General features: G+C 37.9%; 1 protein-coding gene across 14 annotated transcripts in view; it reads left to right on the forward strand.

The window, feature by feature from the left end:
* The window catches only part of WDFY3 (WD repeat and FYVE domain containing 3), a 277,594-nt gene that overhangs the window by 192,489 nt on the left and 59,761 nt on the right, over nt 1-25,344 (forward strand). For 10 of the 14 annotated variants that reach the window (XM_023252964.2, XM_023252963.2, XM_045056143.1 and 7 more), the window contains 10 exons: nt 2,491-2,611; nt 2,840-3,057; nt 6,542-6,777; nt 7,985-8,119; nt 10,569-10,757; nt 12,120-12,353; nt 18,420-18,519; nt 20,721-20,881; nt 21,977-22,206; nt 23,762-23,871. In XM_023252964.2, coding sequence (XP_023108732.1) covers nt 2,491-2,611; nt 2,840-3,057; nt 6,542-6,777; nt 7,985-8,119; nt 10,569-10,757; nt 12,120-12,353; nt 18,420-18,519; nt 20,721-20,881; nt 21,977-22,206; nt 23,762-23,871 — 1,734 coding nt within the window. The remainder of the gene's footprint in view (nt 1-2,490; nt 2,612-2,839; nt 3,058-6,541; nt 6,778-7,984; nt 8,120-10,568; nt 10,758-12,119; nt 12,354-18,419; nt 18,520-20,720; nt 20,882-21,976; nt 22,207-23,761; nt 23,872-25,344) is intronic. The other 4 variants (XM_045056144.1, XM_045056148.1, XM_045056150.1 and 1 more) reach the window with 2 other exon arrangements.

Consider the following 25,344-nt stretch of genomic DNA (forward strand, 5'->3'; position numbering starts at 1 on the left):
AAACTCACAACCCCAAGAACCAGAGTCACTTGCTCTTCTCACTGAGCAGCCAGGCACTCCAGAAGAACCTTTTAGGTTGACTTATAATTAAATTCACAATATCTTATATTTGTCAGCATTACTTACATTATTACCTGTAATGTTACATTGTTCCAAAATCGTATCACATAAATGACTTCCCTTACGCCACTATCCACCTGGGCAGGGGAGAAAAATACTGTTGAGTCAGTGCCTCACAAAGGTGTTCTCCTCCATGTTGGCTATACCGCCTGGCGCACAGCCTCCGCAGTGCTTCATGAATAAGAAGAGAAGTGTTGTAATCATGTTTTTCAAAAGAGAAACTAAGATTTGAGAGGCTGAATGATTTGCTGCAAATGCTAACAGAACATAAGACTGCTGATGACCACTCATCTACTGCCTCATTGGGAACAATGTTGATGTTTCTTTGGTAAAGCGAATTAGCAGGGGATGAGAAGCATAAGATAAAATCAATGAATAACACTTACTGAGTGCTTAATGTCTGCCAGGTACTATTTAAGTGCTTTTTATATTCCTGTAACAATTCTATGAAATAGGTATTATTGCTCTCCTGGTTTTACAAGGGGAGAAACTGAGGCCTAGAAAGATGAGTAAAAGACATTTACCTGAGATCATACTACTTCCATTTGAACCCAGGCAATCCAGACCAACATTGTAAGCTTTTTTTAACCACTACATTTTTCTTTCATATGCACAGATTATATCTTAGCTCTGAATTAATATAAGCCAAGTAAACAGATATTATTGAAAGTACTTTAAAAATCTTTGGAAATATATAACACTTGTTTCAAGTATAAAAAGATGTGAGACAAATATTTCTCTAGTCTCCATATTTCTTGCTAGTTGAATTCAATTAGCACAACTAGTGTAAAATTTCCTTTGAGTAGAGTACAGTAGTGGGGATGTATAAATTAGCAAATTTTTCTGTTGATACGCCAAGTTCATTAGTATTCTCATCACTTCATTGCCATTTGAAATAATAAAGTCAGAAGCACACTGTTGGTCTTGTTAGTATATGGCATTGTTTATTTGATATGAACTGAAGATTACATTAACTATAATATAATGTTCCAAATAAAACCATAGTTTTTTCTTTGAAGTAGTTTATATAGCATTCAGGATACACCTACAAAAAATAAAATGGTTTGAATAATGCTGAAGAGCAATATAATAATCAGTGCAGAATAAAATAGCATAAAAGGGTAGTGCACTGTAGAAGAAAGCATCAGTCGGAGTGGAAACAACTTAAGCTGGAAGTTCAGAGTTTATTGTTTTAAACTGTATTTGAAAATTAAGAGAAGCAAAACTGACAGAAAACTAGATATAAATCTAAGAATTTTTCATTTCTGTTGGATCACCATTTTCCTGAAAAGAAGTAATTGAAAAGGAAATAATTGAAAGGAAGTGATTCTTATCTCAATTTAGGTTGTATGGTATGTTTTCAACAAGGCAATTTATCAAATACCAGTCTTCCCTCTTAGAAGGGAAGGGAATCTTGAATTCCCCTAGGTAAGCTTGAGGCATCCTTACCAATGTTTAAGGCACAAAATTAGCATTTTAAAAGGTAATGTTTAAAGGCAAAAAGTGTCTCTTGCCCAAACAAGTAAAAGCATACAACTAATGTAGCCCGAACTTCAATTCTGGAATAAAAGAAGGCCTGGGGACTGTGATTTGCCAGCCCATAGCCCATCAGTGTCCCGGCTGGGCCCAGAAGTCCGCACCATGCCATTGAGAACCATAAGCTTTCTGTCTCCCTCCCTTGCTTTTCCAGTTTCTCTTGTACACTTGTGTGCCTTTGCCTCTCTTCTGTGCTATTTAATTCAAAGTCTCCTTTATTACAGTTACTGAATAGTTTATGCTTCCTATTTTTCATTTTTAAATTTGGTAAATTTAACTATATATATCCTTCAAAATGAAACTGGAAATTAAGGATTTGGATTGTTGTTTTCATTCACGTGACTAATTTCCCCTCTGTTGGTGGTGGTGGAGAAATATTAATGTAAGAAAAGATTTACAGTCTTTTATCACTTGTTTAGATAATGTCAAATATAAATGAACAATTTTCAGGATTCTAAAGTACTCCTAGAGAAAATGTTTTCTTTTTTTTTTTTTTTTAAGTTTATTTTTGAGAGAGAGAGAAAAAGACAGTATGCAGGTGGGGGAGGGGCAGAGAGAGGGGGAGACACAGAATCCAAAGCAGGCTCCAGGCTCTGAGGTGTCAGCACAGAGCCTGACATGGGGCTCGAACCCACAAACTGTGAGATCATGACCTGAGCCAAAGTCAGACACTTAACCAACTGAGCCTCCCTTTAAAATTTTTTTTTAAAGTTTATTTTTGGAGAAAATGTTTTCTAAAAGGTGTAATTTTCGGTGAGATTTCTTAGAACAGTGTTATATATTTTATACTGGTTTATCTACTAAGGCAATTTAATGTATATATTTTCATTGTAGGAACTGAAGAAGACTTTGGAGGTCTTGTATCTGCTAATCTTATACTTTTGAGGAACAGACTTCTAGATATCTTGCTAAAACTAGTTTATACATCTAAAGAAAAGACAAGCATTAATTTGCAGTAAGTAAGATCTTTTTAGAATTGATGGTACCAGTGGTTATTACTAGTTAATTCATAGTAGACAATAGCAAGAATTGCTACTTTTAATAGATCTTTTGAACTTTGCAATTTATAGTATCTTGAGAACAAAACCTAGTCTTACTTACGTATGTTTTTAAATTAGAAATCCTAACACTTGAAATTAATGTTCTGTTTTTTTCTTCTTCTTAATTATCTACCTTTACACAGAGCTTGTGAAGAACTGGTTAGGACACTGGGCTTCGACTGGATTATGATGTTCATGGAAGAACACTTGCACTCCACCACAGTTACAGCAGCCATGAGGATTCTTGTCGTGCTGCTGAGTAATCAGTCCATTCTCATCAAGTTTAAGGAAGGACTCAGCGGTGGAGGGTGGCTGGAACAGACAGATTCTGTCTTAACTAATAAGATCGGAACTGTATTAGGTATGGGACTTTTACCATCAGCTGCTATTAGATACGCTGTTGTACTTTGTTTTTAAATCTTGTGAAAGCTTACAGTCCTCAGTTCATCTGACAGCCATTAAGAGTCATGAATTTGAATGAATGAATGAATGAACAGCTTAGAAAGTTTCAAATTTTGCATTTTTAAGTGCAAATCAAGCTGAAGTTAGACAGGATATTCAAGATGTGAAAACTCAAGGGAATTCCTTATCATCTTTTGTTGTATACTTCCCTTTCTTATGTATAAGTAAGTAATTAGCAAATCATCCAAACTCAGTTAATAATAATCAGTATTTTGAGTGCTTGTTCTGTGCCAGTTACTAAACATTTTCATTTTCACGGTCGTCCTATGAGGTATAAATACTATCATAGCCATTTTACTTATGAGAAAACCAAGCATAGGTATGAAGTCACTTGTCAGCTAAGTGTCAACATTTGTATCCAGGTCGATTAGATCAGAAGCCCATGCTTTTAACCGTTTTATGATATTGCTTCTCAAAGATTTAATTAGCTCGAGGTTTCAGCCAAGTTTCCTTATTCTCTGCTTGCTAGTTCTATGCTATTTTCAATGTGGGACTGAGCATTTAAGTAATATTAGAAAATTACAGTTTCCTGTGTTAGATTCATTTGAGCAGCTATATTTCTATTCATATTAGTATTCTCATTTTAGAAAATATATATTTAAAATAATGTTTTTATTGAAAACCAGTCATTCAATTCATAAAGTATTTTTTAAATTCTTGAAATATATATTTTAAAATATATTTGTCTTTATAATATTACATTTTAAGATCATATATAGTTATATTCTGGAATAAGCATAAAAAATACCTGTTTACCCTTATCAGGTGGGAAAATTAGGGATCCAAATTGAATATGTTATTTATCTGTAAAAAAAAAAAAAAAAAAAGTAAAAGCATCAATACCTAAGTGATGCCTGCATCTGATTCATATGTCAAAGAAAATGATACAAGACTGAGTTTACAACATAAGATTATTTTACTGTTATTTCACATTGGAAAATGTCTTAAGAAACTTTATAATGAAGAAAGGAATTTACGGTGAAATGATTGCTCGAGAAAATTGATGGCTTTGAAATATATATTCGACATTATCATTGTAGACACTTTCATGGTTTAAAAACAATGACTATTTTACATTGACTCTAGGGGAGGGATATAGCCTACAAATATTATTGTTAGGAACAGTTTGGTAGCAAGACACTGCACTTGTTGACCTTAATGATAGCTACTAAGAGAGCAAGCAGTGGAAGGCACAGCAGAATGTGAGTTCTGTGGAGTATGAGAGTTTCAAACACTAACAGAGAGCACCACTTCCCACTGAAGGCCAAACACCACCATAGTAACACCTGAGGTTTATATAGCACATTGTGCTTTACAGAATTCTTTAACATGTTTCATCTCTTTTGAGCTTCATGATTATGGAGTCAGGTATATATTTTATGGATTTGTTATACTTCATATGAAATAAAGCTAGTAAGTAAAACTTAAGGAATAATTTCTCTAATTAGGAAAGTAAGACTGTTACATGCAGAAGGTTCCTGAGTCAGACAGTATTGGTGTCTGAGTAACCGTCTTCTAAGTGTTAGTCCTGTTCTTTTGTCTCTAGTATCAGAAAAAGGTGCCTTTTCTATATCTGGCCTGACTTCATGCCTTGGAATTTGTCTTCTTTTATACCTGCTACAAATTGCATATGCTCTTCTCGTTCTCAGAGCGAAATCTAGGAACTTAAGTGTAATTTAAATTTGGTTCAATTTAACTAAATTTTCCCTGAATACTTGTACGATCACACACATATAGGTGTATGTATTACAGATTTGTGTCCTGTCACTTGATTCTGTTTCTGTCTGATGTGATGAGCAACCTAATGTCTTTGTTTTATTCACATTTGGTAGTTTTGTCAAATTGTTTTTATAAAAATACCTTCCACATAGCTGTAATTTGAATCTAAATTAATGTTTAATTGTTAATAACATGGTAAGTATTCCTTAAGATTAATTATAGGGAAAAATAGAAAGGCAAATGAATGTTGGTATCGGTTTTCATTTAGGACCTGCAGTTTATCCAAAATTTATTTTCCTATTTAATGTATAAAATACCACCTTATGTCTTCTGACTTCTTAAAGCTCAAGACTTTTTTATACTGGTGATTTCATTGAGAATTCACTATAGGCAAAAATCACCAGCGGCCGGGTCTTTCAGAAATGTAGCAGTGTCATTAAGAAGACCAGGGGACACCGTGTGACTTCACAGGCTCTAAAACAGACATCAGCTCAAATCCTAGCAGCAGCAATCTTCAACTTTGTGATTTTGAACAAATTGCATATTTTCCGTGTTATAGAAAGGATAATAGTAATCTCTGACTCACATGTTCATTGTGTGTGAGAAATGAGATGATATGGGAAAGAGGTCGGTAAATTGCTATACAATTTTTTAATTAGACAAACATCAGAAGATTAATTCACAACACATGAAGCAGTTGGTTAGGATGAAATTATTAAAAAGCTAGCTGGATGCAAATTTCTCTTTTATTATTTTAAATAGTAGCAAGTTACATGTTTACTTCATCCTAGAAAAAAGAAATTGGAAGGAAAAAATGAATATTCACTTGAAATACAGATTGCTCCAGAGTAGAAATCAATCCTTCATCTCTTGGTTGCCCTTCATACAAGTTTTTCACTGAAACTCTGACCAACATTTATTCTGTTCGGAGCACTGTGCTAGATTTGGGGAGGGAGAAGAACTGACTATTGGAGTTGTGTCCTGATGAGTTATGTTATGGAGGGGGCAAGATTGCTAGAAAGGCTGATGCTGCGTAAGCCACGTCCGCAAGCCCTGACCCCGTCCTGGTAGAGCTGTGTTTCTGGGAAGAATTCTGCATAGACAGCCACAGTCCAGGAGTGCTGGGGAACTTCCGAACGGAATTACAGATCAGTTTGCTTATTTATTCTGTCTTGTCTCAAAACTTGTAGATGACTTAAAGTTAACTAGGTTAATATGATCTTCAGGACAAATGACCTATATTAACTGAATATAGTTCATTATAATTATATGCTAAATATAGCAGTTTTAGTTTTTTAAGGTACATTTTTGTAGCATCCTAACTTTGACTCTATTTTGAATTTTACTTTCTTCTTAGGGAAATGTTAGAGCTCGTTTGAGGTCCTTCTTTTAATGAGTGGAATTTATATTCTCTCTTGTATCCGATTGTCTCAGCTATTTTTCAAGACCTGTGTTCTAATAGACAGGCTTGCTGAAATCAGAGATAGTAAAGTCAACTTGTAACTGGAAGATGAATTCAACAGTGGAGTAGTTAATTGCCTTTATTAACATGAATACTCTGGGTAGAAATGTCACATATACTGAATTACTCCTTTCTTTGTTAAAATAGCACGGCAGTCGATTACTGATTACTGTACTTACTGTTACCTTTCCTCTCCTGTTAGGATTCAACGTGGGCAGGAGTGCTGGCGGGCGATCGACGGTCAGGGAGATTAACCGTGATGCTTGTCATTTTCCTGGTTTCCCAGTTCTTCAGTCCTTCCTTCCTAAACACACTAATGTCCCTGCTCTCTACTTTCTCCTCATGGCACTGTTTCTGCAGCAGCCAGTTAGTGAGCTGCCTGAGAACCTGCAGGTCAGTGTGCCTGTCATCAGCAGCCGGTGTAAGCAGGGTTGCCAGGTAGGAATTATCTAGTAAGGTGGAAGTGTGATTATACGTGCCGCAAAACCCCCACAGGGTGATGATGGGCTGCTCACAATAAAACCAAAGGGATTCCATTCCTTTCTCACATGTAGGATTTGGTTTGGGACAGAAAAATATGAAGCTACCATAGAAAACTTTAGCAAAAAGAAGTCCTTTTTTCCCTCTGTGGTCTTTTTTTTTTTTTTTTAAATGATTACTCTCTATGATTCCATATGCATAAAGACTTTGGATGGTATTTTAAATGGAGATCTGAAGAATTCAAGTTCTGTGATGTTATCTAGAAGTATAATGTCATTTCTATAGAATTAAAAATAAAGAGAGCAGTTTATGTGCCGTGAGTTTACTGGATAGGATTCTTGGTGCAAATTCTGATTACAAAAATATTTTTAATTTCTTAATGATAGATAACATCCACAATAGGAAAACACTGAGACTTTACTTGAATCCTAACTGAAGACTGTTGTGGACTGTTGTGTAGCTTTGGTTTGTGGTACTGCAAAGACTTGGGAATTTAGTTTTAAACTCAACTGTACTTCTGTCATAACTCCAAGTGCTAAATCAAATGATTCTAGTAATTGACAAAACCTTTTAAACAAAAAGAAAGTGTGTACCCTTATATTAAGTCAGAATACGGATTCGGGCTTAACAGAGTTTGGTTGGTTATGTAATTTTTCAAAATAAGCATGACACCATAGTCATGAAGTATTATATAAAACTCTATGAATAAGTCTCCTAAACTGATTTTTATTTTGTGAAATACTACCTGTATGTGAATTAGAACATTGCCAAAAGAGGGAGGGGGGGAGTTCTGTGTGCTTTTTTTTTTTAAAGATCCTGCTTAAAATCATTAGTGGTATAATGTCATCTCCTAGCTAATTAGCATGTGTTTTCTTTCTGTTTGTTTTCATTGGAGGAAAAAAAATAGAAAATATTGTTTTCTCTTAACATGGGTACAGAAGCCAGAATGATACATAGTATTCACTCTTCTTTATAAATGTAAAAATTTACAAACTTTTAAAATTTAGAGGAGGGAGGAGTGCTACATCTCTATCCCTCTCCATCATTGCTCACCTTGAAAAAAACTAATCAGTCTCAAAGAAGTTTTAGAATATTAGAACTTGTGAGGGTCTCTAGCTGAAAACAATGGACAGTGGCTAATCTTCATTCATTTTGACCTCTACAGTTTGATTTAGATTCTATTTGGACATTTATCTTTGGAGTTCCTGCCTCAAGTGGAACTGTGGTCTCCTCTATCCATAACGTGTGCACAGAAGCTGCTTTTTTATTATTGGGGATGCTCCGAAGCATGCTGAATTCAGTAAGTTTACAGAGATGCTTAAACCTGTTGGTCATTCCTCCTGCCTGTGATACATTTTTATCAATAGGGGAATCCTAAGATAACATGGCTGTTTATTTATTACACAGTCTCTCCTTTTAGTTATCTCTACTGTAGAGACTCACTGTGCAGTTGATTAGACCATGATCTCTGGAGCCCTGTCTGGGTTCAAATCCCATACCTGGTACTTAAGACATGCTAACCTCTATGTGCCTCAGGTTCCTCATGTATAAAATGCTGGTGATAACAGAACTTACCTGTTAGGATTGCTGTGAGGATTTAATGAGGCGTTAATATATACACAAAGCACTGATAAAAGAGTGCCTGGTACATAGTGTTTTGTAAGTGTTCATGGATATTATTGTTATATATATTCTAACATATATGTATATATAACAAATATACATTAATAGTATATGTCATTGCAATAATATGTTACTTGAACTTTGAAAATCACCTTCATTTAGAGGTTAAAAATGTCAGCACTGGTTTTATTTTGTATTCGTTTTTGTTCTAATTATTTCTAACTTGGATATGAAAGATTGAAAGAGTAAGTGACAAATGTATGTTCCTGTTTCTTTTATAGGAACACTGTGAGTAACGACTTAATTTGTTTACACAATTTAAGATCACATTGTAAGAGGAATTACTAGCTCTCTTTGGATCACACGTACCGACAAACCTAATTTTAGTCAAAACTATTCTTATGTCATCTTAGAAAAGAAAATTACTATTGTATTAATTTAGAATGCTTGGGGCTCTTATTTTAGTTCCTTTTTATAAACAAATACAAAAATCTAAGTTAAAAAAGTCACTCTCTGGGCAACTAGCAAAAGATAGGTATTGTTCCCATATATCCTTTTTCCCTTTTTATCATCATCGTTATTGTTGTTGTATTGCTCCGAAGGAAAAACACACTCCTGTGTGTCTCCTCTACTCTCAATATTCTGCTACCTCACTACTTCACATCTGACACTTCTGGTCACCGACTGTGTGGTGGGTTTTGCCACGCTAGCTGCATGTCCCACAGCTTAGTTCAGTTCTGACGCGGTCTACCTGGAGACAGCGTCAGATCCCACAGGTTAAGGGCTCAGTCCCACACAACTGCCCCCCGCCACCGCGTCAGGTGCCAGTCACAAGTCCATGTTGTTACCTGTGCTTCTGCTCTATTGGCTGTAAATTGGAGGTTCCCACGACTTGGGAAAACATCTTACTTCCTAGATTGCCAGTTTATTATACAAGGATGTGCCTCAGGAACAGCCAATGGAGGAGCTGCAGAGAGTAGGGTGTGGAGAAGGGCACAGAGCTCCCATGCCCTCTCTACCTGCTGTTCTCCCAGCACCTCTGTGTGTTCACCAAGCCAGAAGCTCTCCAGACCCTGTCCTTTAAGGTTTTTATTCAGGCTTCATTACATCGACATGATTGAACCATTGGGCATTAGTGATTGAACTCAATCTCCACACCCTCTCTCCTTCCTAGAAGTTAGAGGGTATAGGGCTTTAGTACAGCGATGAAAGTTTCAGTCCTCTATTCATGTGGTTGTTTCCCTGCCAAGCCTCCATCTCTAGGGGCTTTCCAAAAATCTTATCATTAACATTAACTCAGATGTGGTTGAAAGGGGTTTGTTATGATTTTTTTTTTAATATTTATTTATTTTGAGAGAGAGCATGCACGAGCTGGGGAGGGGCAGAGAGAGAGGGAGAAAGGGAACCTTAAGCAGGCTCTGCACTGTTAATGCAGAGCCTGTTGTGGGGCTCGATCCCACCAACTGTGAGATCATGACCTGAGCCAAAATCAAGAGTCGGACTCTCAACAGGCTGAGCCACCTAGACACCCCAAGGGGTTTGTTATAATTAACAAAAGACACCTTCATGGCTTTTCTCACTTAGGACATTCCAAAGGTTTTAGTAGCTCTGTGCCAAGAATGAGATGGGACGAAGACCCAAGTATATATTTTGTATTATAAATCATAATATCATGGTTGCATAATGGCTCGAAACATTGTTGTTGTCATTTTACATATGACAGTGTGAGGTTCAGAAAGGTGAGGTAACTTCCCCATCTTTCATGTTACTCCTAACATAATGGCAGCATGATGGAGGATAAGACAGCTTTGTGGATAACACAGCCACTATTGGCACCAACTGTTCTCATGTTGATAATGATAAATAGTGAAAACCACTGACTCAAGTTACTGAGCTATGACTATGCCAGTGAACAAACGTCCTGTCAGTTTCTAGGGGTACTATGTCTGTTTTAGCTTATTTCTAGATGTGTTGACGGATATTTGCTCGTGAATGTGGTTCATAAGCATTGTGAACCATTACCATGTCCAGTGTTAGAAAAGAAGTTGAGTAATGGATTTTTTAAAGTGATTTGTAGCAGTGTCAGTTTTTCTAACGTATTATTTCTTTTCTTGTCCCCATGACAGCCTTGGCAATCAGAAGAAGAGGGGTCTTGGCTCCGGGAATACCCCGTGACCCTGATGCAGTTCTTTAGATACTTATATCACAACGTTCCTGACCTGGCCTCCATGTGGATGAGCCCTGACTTCCTGTGTGCATTAGCAGCCACCGTCTTCCCCTTCAATATCCGTCCTTACTCAGAGATGGTAGGAAAGGTGGGGGGAACGTCTACCTGGGATTAGTCTGCTCCAGTGGTTGGCAGGGTTTTCCTGCCAGTCTTTTCAGCTTCTGACCAAGTTAGTTTCCTAACTTTCTACCTCACCTCTTACATTATTCTCTGGTGTCTGCTCCCCACCCTCTCCTTCTGCTTTCCTCTAAAATAGCAGTGAACTCTACTTCTGGTTTTATTTAACATATTCTCGTAAGTGTCTGGTTAATCACTTCCCTCTCTGAGTCACTGTGGACCCATTTCTTGCTTTACATGCTGAAAGCTGTGTCATGCAATGTCGTAGCCGAGTTACAGAACTCCGGTCAGAGTGAACTTAACCTCTGCTTTCCTTACCTCAGGAATTCAGCATCTCCTGGATTTAGTCTTTACAAATTAATTATAGGATTGACTGTTTTTATACAAAAATGAAATCTGTGTTTGTCTTTTCATTCAACTTTTATTTTTTATATTCTGTAGTAATAACAAATTATTAGAATATAATCATAGGTAGTACAGGTACTTCTTTTGTCCTTTAAAACAAAGCCCTAAAGACAGTATTCCCTATACTTCAGAATTTCATGTTTCCTCTTAATTCTACCACTTATTCTGGGAACTGGAATAAACTACCTTCTTCCTACTACCCTTTCTTCATGTGTAAAGGTAGAAACATTCATTATAAAACTGTAGGGGATTTTAGGAAGAAAGACAAGTAAAACACATGATCTTAATACCCTGGCTTGTTTGGAATTTTAAAATCCTCTTGTTTTGGTAAAAACAGACCTTTAGTATTATCTCAATGTCTTTTCCTTGTCAGCAGCTTATCATCTGTCTTTTGGTCCTCTTTTTTTTTTTTTTTTTTTCACTTGGCTCCAAACTGGCTTTGGTTATGTTGTTGTTTTGTTTATTTATCTGTTTTTGTTTTGTTTTGTTTTGTTTTTTAATTTGCAAAAATAGATCAGCTCTTAGATGCCACCCTTGGGCCAGATCTTAATTTGAAATTCTGTGACATTGACTTCTCCATAGGTATATTTCAATTTGCAAATATAGTCATTCTCATCATTTCAATTATTTTAAGTGCAGTTATCCATAGTAGAGATAAAATTCAACATAAAACAGATACACGGGTAGTGGCTGGTCACTTTAATATTAGAAAGAGCATGTGTTAAGTACACATACATCTGGTTCCCGGTTACTACCTTGAAGTGATAGTCAAATAAGCAGTGAAGTAATGTATTGAATAGCCTAGTAGGAGGTAAATGTTGAAGGAAAGTACTCTTGCTGCTATAATTTGGATTTTAGGAAACATGGAAGTGAAAATATCACATAAAATCAAATATGACTCGTGTGTATTTCCACTTGATTTTACCAGGTGACTGATCTTGATGATGAAGTTGGATCTCCAGCAGAAGAATTTAAAGCCTTTGCAGCAGACACAGGGATGAACAGAAGCCAGTCAGAGTACTGCAATGTGGGCACGAAGACGTATCTGACCAATCACCCAGCTAAAAAGTTTGTTTTTGACTTCATGCGGGTCTTAATAATAGACAATCTCTGTCTTACTCCTGCCAGCAAGCAGACTCCGCTAATTGATCTTTTGTTGGAGGTAAGGACAAAAAAATGCATTTACATGTCTTTTGCTCAGTTTTTATAATTAGAACATTAATAACCAAGCATATTTTATGCCAGATACCTTTCAGATTTCAAATTCTTTTGGTTATACAGGCAGAACATATCATGGACTATGGGAATTTTTTATCCCAGACATGCTATATACCCTAACAATTTGTTTCTCTACTTTCTGTTCCCTCCCATAAGCATGTCCCTAATTCAAACCTTTCTTATCCTTTCCTGGCCAGGAATTGACAGACTTTTTCTTTGAAGGGCCAAATAGTAAATGTTTCAAGCTTTGCAGGCTATACAGTCTCTGTTACAACTGTTTCAGTATATCACTGTAGCTAGGAAGCAGCCGTAGACAATACATAAATGAATGAGCATGGCTGTGTTTCAGTAAAACTTGGTCTACAAAGACAGACATGGGCTGGATTTGGCCCATGGTCCTTAGTGTGCCAGCACCTTCTCTCACATACTCTAACACTTAGAGCGTCATTGTCTCCTCAGTGTGTAACTCCCTACTTCTGTCCGTCTTTCATATTATAACCAGGTATTATTGCTCTTGGTATCCTCTGCACCATAAGGTATGGTGCGTTGCACATAGTAGGTGCTTAATATACAGTTACTAAATTTTCCTCAAGGCAGCAAAGTTTTAGGTTGCTTCCTTGCTTAGTTCAGACTGCAACAAAATACCATAGACTGGGTGGTGTGGATAATAGACATTTATTTCCCACAGTTCCAGACAGGGAAGTCTGACATCAGGGTGCCAGTTTGGTGAGGTTCTGGTGCCCTCCTTCTGGCTTACAGATGGCTACATTGTTATACTCTCACATGGCAGAGAGAGAGAGAGAGGAGAGAGAGAGAGAGAGAGAGAGAGGAGAGAACGAGAACGTGCACACATGCACTCATGTGCGAGAAAACTCTTGTGTTCCTTCCTCTAATAAGGGCACTAATCTCATGGGCACTCCACCATCGTGACCTCATCTTAACCTAATTACGTTTTGATGGCTCCATCTCTTAATACCATCACATTGAGGGTTAGAGCTTCAACATATGAATTTGGGGGAGATGCAGACAGCCCATTGCACTTGCCTGTTCTGCTGGTAAGTGATATGAGTCAGCTGATGCATCAGAAAATGAGCCCTAAGTGTACTGCTGGCTCTAGTAATTGGCCATGCCTGAAAACCAAATGTTCACCTAGAAAATTTTCAAAAGATCCTAGAAAGAGAATTTAATACGTAACTAGTTGCCTGTACATTCATATTTTTTTTTGGTCAATTCATATAAGCAGGGTCAAGTAGTGCATTCCAGGACTCTGAAAATAATATCATCCTATGAAAAGATTCAGTTCCGAAGACTGCTCTTCTCTCTGGGGAACTTCCCTCATGCTCTCAGCCATTTGGTAGCTGAACCTGCACTTTCTCTGCTCCCTCTAGTGGCTAATACAGTTAATTTTTTAATGAAACCTTAAAACCACAGGAGATGTTTTATCTTATTCATGTGAAACTCTCTCCCTTTGGTCAACTAAAAGAAATTGCTGATGTAATTTAGATACTAGTCACGCTAAGCATTTTAACCAGGACCACACTGTTTACGTTGGTAGAAAAATAGTAAATGTCATCAGCAGTTCACATGGTAGAGTTTAAAAGCATGCCTGGTAGAACTTGTCCTTGTTAGAAACTTTAAGAAGTAAGATAGATGGCTAGTATCTTAGCACGTCAGGTAAGAATTTGAAGCATTCTATGCAAAATGAAATGGTGATCAGAAAATAACAAGATAATAAAGTTCAGAAGAGGTGTGTGCCAGAAAGCATAACTGAGCCAGATACTAAAATACACATGTGCGGGAGATACGGACAGATATATCCATTAATAGCCTTTTCAGATTTGTAGGAACCCTGATAGATAATTAGCCATGGGTAAGCAAAATAATTGTCTTTTATTTTGGTTTTCTATATTTTTCAAAGAAAAAGTTTGATATAACATGTACTAACCTTGAGGTAGCATTCTCATTGTTGTGGACAGTAATCTGCCCTGTGGTGGAATTGTGTCTGATTGGACTGGAGAGTCAGGAGTGGTGGGGTTAGAATTCAAGGAAAACAGGGGGATGTCAAGATGGAAACTCCCAGGTAGATTATCAACTCCTTAAAAGTTAGGGACCACCTTTCACATGTCCTTTCATCTCTTACAGAATTAGCACAGAGTTTTGGTTCTTTTCAATATTAATCATTTAACTATAACTGTATCCTGGCAGCTCTCGAACAGGAAGATGTGATACATCTAATAAGAGAGATAACATTTGCTTTTAAAAATTAACTTAATCCTTCGAGGAACTTCCAATTCTTCTATACACATATAGAATAAACATGCAGAGCATATTTATTGCACTCTATGTCTTTGATGGTGTAAAAAACAGCAAGCACACGATTTTGAATGTTGTTCAAGAAGAGAATTATCCTGTATGTTTACCACTTACCTAGATGAAGAACGGGGTTTGATCCAACTGATTTTCAGTTCGATACGTTTGAGGCAGGCCATCTTCAGTCTTAGGATTGCCGGAATCTCACCACAAGATCATCTACTTACTTGATTATAAAAGATTCCCATTTGTGTAGGCGAGCCAGAGTGTACAAGGGAAGCAGTATGGTGCAGTAGAAAAAGCATGGGTTTTGGAGTGAGAAGGACCTGTTTTGAATTCTGGGCCGGTTATTTATTATATAAACACTTTTGTCTCAATGAACTCAATCCATTCTCTGGAGAATGATTTATATACTAATCTCCCTTGTATGATTTTTACGGGAGTTAAATATATGTAAATCACCCAGCAAAAGCTATTTTTGAGAAATTAAATGTGTGCTGGTTATACCTGTGTCCTCTCCGCTCTCTTCACCCCTTAGAGTTTGCCCATCTTTCACAAGGTATAAAAATAGAACCTGTCTCCGAGGGCTGCTGTGAGAATTAAATAAGAGAATACATTTAAGATTCATAACAGAGAACCTGACATGTAAGGCTTACCCAGAAAAAGAAGTGGCCTTCGCTGGCATATACCAGAGTGTCCAGGAGCTCTTCTCCCTGCTCCCATCCACCGGTGTCTGTCACCACCAGTACCTGTCACCAGCAGGCATCTTACGGAAGGCCCGGTGACATTGCTGCACGTGAGCACCACCATGGCAGCCCGGGGTCGGAGGGTGGGCGTATACCATAAGTACCTCTCTGTGCTCTCAGGAGTTCACAACTCTCTATTGTAGCCATCTTCTAAAAGACTTCTGTCTTCACATCAGTCTGAGATCCACCCTGGGTGACTGTAGGACAACGAACAAACAAAAAGTGGCAAAAGGGGGCAGAGAGAGCCCTCTCCCGTAACTGACAGAAGGGAGGAAATCAGTTAAGAGGAATACTGCAGTTGGAATAAAGAAGCTCGAAACCTCTTCCTTAAGAGCTTCAGCCTGTCCACAAACCACCGAACACCAAAGGTCTTCCTCCCAAAGCTGCACTGCTCTCGTCGAGAGCAGCAGGCCCACTGGGCTGGCTGGCCTGTGCGCATAGATTCTGCATGGTGTCTGCAGGCTGCAGAAAGAAGGCTGTGATTCTCTAAATACTGGTGTTGACTGGCTTCCCTGTGTTTACTGGGAAGACATGTGATGGCCACACACCGGAGCAGATCATAGTGCTCACCCTGTCCTCCCCCTGCCCTGAACTCGTCCCAGGTATCTGGTGCAGCCGACCAGATTGATGTAGAAGATTGATGAGGCTGTAGCAGAGTTGTTTTTGTGCATTTGTTAACTTCAATATGGAGACTTCCGGTAGAGCTGGAAGAGTATAGTATAACGGGAGGCCATGAATTTTGCCATCAAAGAAACTGAGGTTTGAGTCCTAGTTGTGACTTACCCACTCAGCCTTAGTTACCATCTCCCTAAAATGGGGTACAAAGAGATATTTTGCAGATTGAGATAATGAGATAAAAGTAAGCACTGTCTTTTACATATAGCAACTCCATAGAATTTTTTTTTTAATGCCTCTGAGACAGCTGTGCATTCATTCATTAAGCCTTAAATCCTTTAAAAGTTAGGCTACAATAAATCTCAGCAAGAACATTTAAACTCAGTAATTAGAGCCAATAACAAGCGTAAATTCTGGGTCATAATCACTCATATAATAGATTCTGTGAGAGGATTCAGAGGATTAAATGCCTATTGGTGACTGAGCCAGCCTTAAATCCTTGCATAATTCAAAAGAATATTTCTTAATTAAGTAAAGATAAATATTGTTGATGAAGCTACTTTTCTGTGTACTATGGTCCCTCTGTTTTCAGATTCCAAACTTTGTCTAGTTAAGATTTGATAAGCCCTACCCATTATTATTTATCCCATTAACCAACCACCTTGAGTGATGATGATCCAGAATGAACACTGTTGTCTTCGGGGGGTTTAAATCTTCCTGTGAATGGAGAACCTTACTCCTTAGTAAACTTCGATCTGCTCAGGCTGTTTGAAAAAATGGTCTCTGATCTGATTATAAGGTAATCCTCCAAGATCTAATCAATCTGCTGTTTTCTCTTTATTTGGCAAGGTTGAATTCTCACTGTACCATCCACATGAGAAATTGGCAGGGCGTGGCCACAGCTCTACTGCTGACCACTGTCATTAATCTGTTCCAACTGCACAGGAAAATTTATTAAGATTAAAAACAATATGACCTATCTTTCATTTTTCCCCTAATTATTCTGATCCCAAACCAAATTTCTAAACTTTAGTACTATTTTAACTGTTATTAGGCCCACCTTTTGTCATTTTTAAACAAAATAAATATGTCTTACCAGCAAAACAGAGAAATGCTTGTTGCAACTTTGGTTGAGATGTTGGTTTTTGAATCCCTAGAATAAGATCTTTGATCTGAATATAGATTTTAGATTTTTAGCTGCTCCTTTAAACCCTTTTTGAGTACCACCTTGAAAATCAGAATAGAAAGAAATGGATTTTTTTAAAATAGAGCAGAATTTAATTTTAAATGCATAAAGCAAAAACAGTTTTCTAAAGCCCACTTTTGTAACATCATAACCATAGTCCCAGATGTGTGTATTCACGGATCTGCAAAGCATCATTACTATGCTGGTATCAAAACATACAGATCTCTTTTTAAGAAACAGTTTTGTGTCAGTTTGTTGAACTGTTCCATATCCAACTCCTGCCAAAAGCCAACTAAAACCACTGGCATTTGAGGACGACAGAAGGATGTTTCCACCTTTCATCCCTAGGCTCCCAGTGGTCTGCCACCCACCTCTCAGGTTAGATACTTGCCAGTTATGCACCTAGATTATATTACCCTAATAACAGAAATGCCATCTGAGGACTGTAGTTTAACTTTGTGCCCTAAGCTTTTATTCAATATCATTTCTAAAATCATCTTTGTACTGTACAAAACCATTCTCAAAGGTATTATGGATAGGGTTAGCATTGTCGTCCTTTTAAAAACCCTTAGAGAACCTTCCTCTAAGAACGACTTCAGGTAAACATCCTTGCTGACAGTCTAGTGTGCTGCTTTTTACAGATAAGAAAAAGCTTTGTAAACCGTATCGTCTTTTTTTCTCCTTGATACCGTGGAAGCGCAGAGCTAAATTGTGTGCCATGTGCTTAGTTAACATTTGGTATTAATATTCCCTTCCCCCTCAACTTTGCCCCCTTGATTCCTAGATCCCTGAGGTTTTATATCTGTTTTAATGGCTTTATGATTTGTTTTATCTGTATCTCATAAATGGCCAACTGTCTTTGGAAGTGAGGTATACTAATAGATTATCAGATATTTATTAAATACTTTTAATACTTAGAATCTTTTTGGAGGACTGGATTCAAAAGATGATACTTTACTTTTGCTGCTTTTTAATTCTGTGGTCACAAAAATAAAAAAAAGCATAAGGGTGTCTACTATCTCTCATGTCATATTTTATTATTTCCCAGTAGGGTTTTTTTGTGTAACTATGTAAGTATTAATAATATAACTATGATTGAGGCCTTATCTTTGTTTAATTGGTTCTGTTTCTAATTGTAAATTTTATTGATTAGGCTTCTCCTGAAAGATCTACAAGAACTCAGCAAAAAGAATTTCAGACTTATATTTTGGATAGTGTGATGGACCATTTGCTTGCAGCTGATGTCTTATTGGGTAATACTATGTTTTATTTTCACTTTATGAAAGTACCTATAATCATTCTTCTTCTCTATCTAAACCCCAAGTGTATCTCCTTTTTAGCTTTATCTTTTCTGTGCATTTTTCCCTCTTCCTGGTATTTTTCTGTAATGAGCAACAAGCCCATCTAGCTCATTCCTTTTAATCTGGGATAGAGAGTCAACAACAGGAAGTGTTTTAAGTTGCTTGTCCACATCTGTACACTCAGGTGGCAGGAAGAGGACAAGGGAAGAGAAAAAAATGTTTTTAAAACTGTCTTACAACAAGTTATATTTATGTGAATATCTAGTACTTTTAACTTATTGTGATATACATACACAATTTATAAGCATAGAGCTCCATGAATTACCACCCAGACACCACGCCTGTATGAGACCACTGAGATTAAAAAAAAAAAAAAGAAAGAAAAAGAGCACTCAGATAGGAATGCATTACAGACACCCCCAGAAACGTCCCTCCTGCCCTGACACAGTTACTGCTCACGGAGGCACTGTCCCAACTTCTAAAACAACAGATTGATTTTGCATGCTTTTGAACTTTATAAATGGAATCATACAACATGTATTCTTTGTGGTCTAGCTTCTAATACTCAACATGTTTGTGAGATTTGTCCATGCTGTTGCCTGTAGCAAGAGTCCATTTATTTTCATCACTAGAATATGATAGTATTCTGTCATATGCATATATAAAAATGTATCCATTTTGTTGTTGTTGGACATTTAGTAGTTTCAAGGTTGAAACAGCTAGAAATAAAGCTGCTTGTTCCTATGGGCCACATGTGTGTGCAATATTTCTACCTGCCTGTTAGATATATATCTGTGAGTAGAGTTGTTAGGTCAGAGGTATGTATATGTTATTCTTTAGGATGGCACCCAGTACATAAATTCAAAACACATAAAGATGTTTTTTCTATATGTCTATATCTAGTTACAATAAAAATACAAAACTGGATACATTTACAGTGGAGCTAATTTTTATATGTAAAATAATGATAGAATTTAAAGGAGAAAGAAAAGGAGAGATTTAACATATTTGCTACTTGAGTTCCCAGTAATATTAATCAAAGAACTTCCATGCTATTAAAGTTTTTTTGTTTGTTTGTTTTGTTTTGTTTTGTTTTAGAGTAAATCTGCCAAGAAATCTTTAGTATTGTCTTAACATGCAATTCTCAGAGCATAGTGTCAGGTCAAACTTTTGTGTTTGTTTTTATTACTTGAGAAAAACTTACACAGTATCAGTTTTACTATGCAAAGGCATAAAATGAAGAGTTTTGCATAATGGAGTTAGAGTTAGGTGGGAATAATAATCACAATCAGTGGGGCTCCAGAATTTCTAGAAAGGAGGGGCTTACAGAGGGAATTTTGGTTAGGAGGATTAGTCTTGAAGTAGTACATACACAGCAAGTGCACTGAAGGCACTTGCGTAGCTTTAAAAAAAAAGAAAAAGTTTATTTATTTTGAAAGAGTGGGGAGGGGCAGAGAAGAGAGAGAATCCCAAGCAGGCTCCACGCTCAGTGTAGAGCCCAGCCTGGGGCCTGATCCCATGACCGTGAGATCGTGACCTGAGCTGAAATCAAGAGTCCGACACGCAGCGGACTGAGCCACCCAGGCGCCTCAGTAGCTTTTTGAAGAGAAAGAGTAGTGAAGGTAATCGTGGAGGGAGGTGTAGGGAGGGAAAGGTGCCTCTTGGCCCCACCAGCGCTGATTGTAGTTTATTTTTCACAGTTGTTGTGAACCTCTTTAATGCGTATAGTACTTCATTGTGCTTAAAGGTATAATCACAACTTGAGTTTTGTTTGACTGTTTGTTTTACCCTTTATTGTTGCACAGAATCGATTCACAACTAATAACCTGACAGCTTTTTTCTCAGAGATCCTCTGTCACTGCCATTTTAAGTTGAGGAACTATTTGCTCATCACAGATGTTCTCAAAGCAATAAGAGAATTCATACTTTGAATCCATAATTCTTTTATCCTGCAGAAATGATTTCTTCCAACATGTGTCATGATTTCTGGCCATGAACAACATTTTCTTAAAGTAGTACATTAGAGCTAGTGGTCTTATTTCTAAACGTAGTAGATGAATTCGTTTTGCCTTAGCCTCATTTGTTTGAGATTCTGGTCTTAGGCTGGTTGATTCAATTTTCTTAGATATTTTTTTTTTCCTGCTTGAATTTAGGGGAAGATGCATCTCTGCCTATTACCAGTGGAGGAAGCTACCAGGTATTGGTGAACAATGTGTTTTATTTCACACAACGTGTGGTGGACAAGCTTTGGCAAGGCATGTTCAACAAAGAATCTAAACTTCTTATAGATTTTATAATTCAACTAATTGCACAGGTAACCCAATTTCACTATTAGTTTTAGAGTACGTGTTTTCCTATTGAAAAACTTTTCCTAATATGTCAAAATTATTGGAAATAAATGTAACTAATAAGATAATGTTAACATTTACCAGAAAGCTCACCGTATTGAAAGTGAATAAAAACTGTCCATTTGTAGCCCTTCCCTTCCTTACCCATAGCTGGTGCCAGTGTGTCCCTTGTAAAGTTGCCTAAGTTCCCTCAAGCTGTGGGCTCTCCCTGACCTCCCCACTGACACTGCTCTTTGCTACCCAGATAGCTTCCGTTTGGTTTAAATACCTTAAGTCAGTACAATTTGATGAGGTTTTTTTTGTTTTATTTTTGCAGTATGATATATTTGTGTGTAAAGATTTAGAGAGCAGGAAGAGTTGATATTAAAGGCATATTTTCTCCTTGTAATTGAATCTTCACAAAATTCGCTGTAGTTCTTTGAAGATGTCATTTTAGAGTATGTGTGTGTGTGTGTGTGTGTGTTATCTTTGACTAAAGAATGCTGGCCTGGTTTGGCACAAGTGATTAATCTTACTCAACACTTAATGTGGAAACTGGGAAATGCCATTATTGTGTGTTATTAGCATATGGTGCACAGATTCTTTCACGTGACCTAAGACTTTTTTTAAGCGTTAAATTTGTATTTATGCCAAAGAGAAAACTTTGCAAGTGAGGAAATGAAATGAGAATGTCAAAAGAAGTTTTTTACTAACATTTTAGGTTCGTTGTGTTTGTTTCTTCAGTAGTTTTGAGTGGAGATCACTCCCCCTCACGCGACTTTAGTGGTAGGACCTTCTCCCCGGATGGCACTTCCTCATGTCCTCTGGCAGGCTGCTCTGCCCACAGGAGTGGTAGCAGCTCTCCTCACTGGGGGGTGCAGCTCTCCTCTCACTAAATTACGTATATGGCTCTCTTGGGATCTGAACCTCATAATAGCAAAAGCTTTTTGGTTTGTAGCTTAGCACGCCTGTGCTGAGCATGGCATTTGGTACATAATAAACCTAATGTTTCTGTGCGAATGATACGCGGATCTTTTATTTCTGTCCATTCTACTAAATAAAGTATCTTTCATTATCTTTAGTCAAAAAGAAGATCACAGGGATTGTCACTTGATGCGGTTTATCACTGCCTCAATAGGACCATCTTGTACCAGTTCTCACGGGCACACAAAACCGTTCCACAGCAAGTGGCACTCCTAGATTCGCTCAGGGTCCTGACTGTAAACAGGAACTTGATCCTGGGACCTGGGAACCACGACCAGGAATTCATTAGCTGTCTGGCTCACTGCCTTATTAATCTACATGTTGGAAGGTAACTTTTTAATGTTCGGTTTGCCACCTTGAATTTATCTTTGATATTTTTCCACCAGAACTCTTTGTCCTACTTTTTTGATAGTAACATTTTTTTTTTAAATCTCAGTTTTAAAACTCCGTGGAAAATATGAAAGACAAGGGTTACATTTTTGCAACAAAATGAGTATTCTTTAATTTTCTGTATCTTTAAATTGGTCATTAATCACCTTATGTCACATATATAACTTAAGTTTTTATTTCTTAATTTTGAGAGAGAGAAAGCATGTGAGCAGGGGAAAGGCAGAGGGAGAGGGAGAGACAGTGTCAATCCCAAGCTGACAGCACAGAGCCTGACTCAAAGCTCCATCTCACAAACCATGAGATCATGACCCGAGCCGACATCAAGAGTCAGATACTTAACCAACCAAGCCACCCCAGTGCCCCCACATGTATAATTTTAAAAGAAGAAAGTTCACTTTTTTTTTTTTTTTTTAAATTTTGAGAGAGACAGAGACAGCGTGAGTGGTGGAGGGGTAGAGAGAGCAGGAGAGAGAGAGAGAGAGAGAGAGAGAGAGAGAGAGAGAGAGAGAGAAAGAGAAAGAGAACTCCAAGCAGGCTCCACACTGTCAACACAGGACTCAAACCCACAAACCATGAGATCATGACCTGAGCCTAAACCAAGAGTCAGACGCATAACTGACTGAGCCACCCAGGCTCCCCAAAGTTTACTTTTAAAATAAACAAAATACACATTGTTGGAGGTTAAGAGAGGTGAAAAGAATGCAATAAATAAATGCAGTGGTATATGTTAAATGGGTGAAATTAGTATTTTTCCATTGATTGCTTTGACAAATACGTATTCAGTGTCTGCTGGGGCCGGGCATTGAATTAGGGACTGGGATGAAATGTGAGCAAGAAGGAACCCATGGTGGGGTTTTGGAATATGCAGTCTAGGAGTAAAGACAGAAGTAAGCAAGACTGGTCAGGGTGCTAAGTGCTGTGCTAGAAGCATGGTGCTTTGGGAGCATGGAACACATGCCCCTAACTGGAGGAGACACCTGCCGAGTTACAACTTGAACATGGTTAAGGAGGAGGTTAGCCCTCCAAAGGGGATAAGAGTGATGTAGGAAGAAGGAGCCATCTGTATGATTGCCCTGAAGGAGGCAAGAATGTGGCACTTAGGGGAAACTGCAAGTAATTGACTGCCACTGAAGCAAAAATGGTGGCATAAGAGACTGGAGGGAGGTGGTGCATAGACATATGAGCAGAATGTTCTTAAATGACCTTTTTATAATTTTTAGGTAAAAGTGTTAATAGTGATCAGAAGACATCTCAGTGCTGTTGTGTCTTTTTAATTACAGTTAGTCAAGTGGGTTTGTGAGATCACCCCTTTAAATGGCATTTTTATGCTAAAGTAGGAAGTTCTGTTTTGTGCATCTGCTGAATGTCTGTCTGCCAATTATGGAACTTTGTAATAGAGCCCGCATTTACCTGTGTCTGCAGAGGTATACTTGGTCATTATGGTTTTCAGCTACAGTCATTTCCTTCATATAGTTTAAACTGGAATTTTTCAGCAACGTGGATGGGTTCGGACTGGAAGCAGAAGCCCGCATGACTACATGGCACATTATGATACCCTCTGACATTGAACCAGATGGTGGTTACAGCCAAGATATTAGTGAAGGTAATTGCCTCAATATGTTTTCTTCCTTTTCTCTCCCCACTCCTTCATTTCCAAGTTTTAAGATACACCCTGCCCTCTTCCAAAAAAACTCACTTAAGAGACGGCTGGGTGGTTTGGTCGGCTAAGTGTCCGACTTCGGCTCAGGTCATGATCTCGCAGTTTGTGGGTTCAAGCCCCGCATCGGGCTCTGTGCTGACAGCTCGGAACCGGGAGCCTGCTTCAGATTCTGGGTCTCCCTCTCTCTGCCCTCCCCCACTGGCTGGCGCTCTCTGTGTCTCTCAAAAATAATAAACATTAAAAAAATTTTAAAAACCTCACTTGAGAAACTGTCAGCATTGACAACCAGCCCCCCAGTAGGTCACACCTGAATCCACACCTATATGCCCACCAACATCTAAATCAACCTGGTAGCTGTAGCTCTCCTTATGCCAAGATGGGTAAACCACTAACCGCTGATATTGCTAGCCCTCAGCATTTCATGGTAACACTGGGAGACTTGATATTTATTTACCTTTGCATAGCTAGTGGTGCAAATACTGACTTGGCATTTACCATTAAGAGAGCTGCCTATTGGTAGTGTCAGACATGTTACATTAGAGACAAATACTGCTTGAGACAGGTTGTCACTACTCTTCTTTTTTTTTTTTTTTTTTTTTTTTTTTTTTTTGAGAAAGAGAAAGTGGGAGCAAGCAGGGGAAGGGCAGAGGGAGAGAGAAAATCTCAAGCAGGCTCCATGCCCAGCACAGAGCCCAACTCCAGGCTTGATCTCCTATGGGATCATGATCTGAGCCAAAATCAAGGGTCCGACACTTAACCGACTGAGCCACCCAGGTGCCCCACTACTACCGTTTTTATTCTCTTTTAATCTACTTTTCCCACTGATTTTTATAAGTATTGTGCATTAAAGTCTTTGGGGTGGATTGATTTCTAATTTCCATGTTGGTCCATAGAAAAGTCAGATAACTACAGTAGTGTTGGTCTCCCCAGCCATACGGTGTGGTGGTTTAGCATATGACTTTATCCTTTGGAAGGCCAACACTCACTCTTTCATTCATTTAAGCATTAATTTACTCTGTTTGCTTTCACTAACACATTTTTGAAGCCCAGACACTGAGGAACAGTGACTGTTTTCACCCCACATGGAACTAACAGTTTAGAACGTTGGTTCTCAAAGCAGACTAACCACATCAGCATCATTTGAGAGCTTGTTAGAAAAACAGATTCTCTGGCCCCACTCAGATCTACTGAATCAGAAACTCTGGGCATGGAGACCAGCAGTCTGTTTTAACAGGCCATTCAGGTGACTCTGATGCTTGGTAAAGATTGGTCTAGAGCAGGAGTCAGACAAATTAGCAAGGAATCCTTAGTAAGATGCAATTTAATAGTAAATATAAATATTCTTTTCAGATATTTGTTCTCTTTTTCCTTTTGCAAATTTAGGAACAAGTAACTTAATTTTCCACTTAAATAGAT

The sequence above is a fragment of the Felis catus genome, chromosome B1, assembly GCF_018350175.1.
Source record: "Felis catus isolate Fca126 chromosome B1, F.catus_Fca126_mat1.0, whole genome shotgun sequence".
NCBI classification, from domain to species: Eukaryota; Metazoa; Chordata; class Mammalia; order Carnivora; family Felidae; genus Felis; species Felis catus.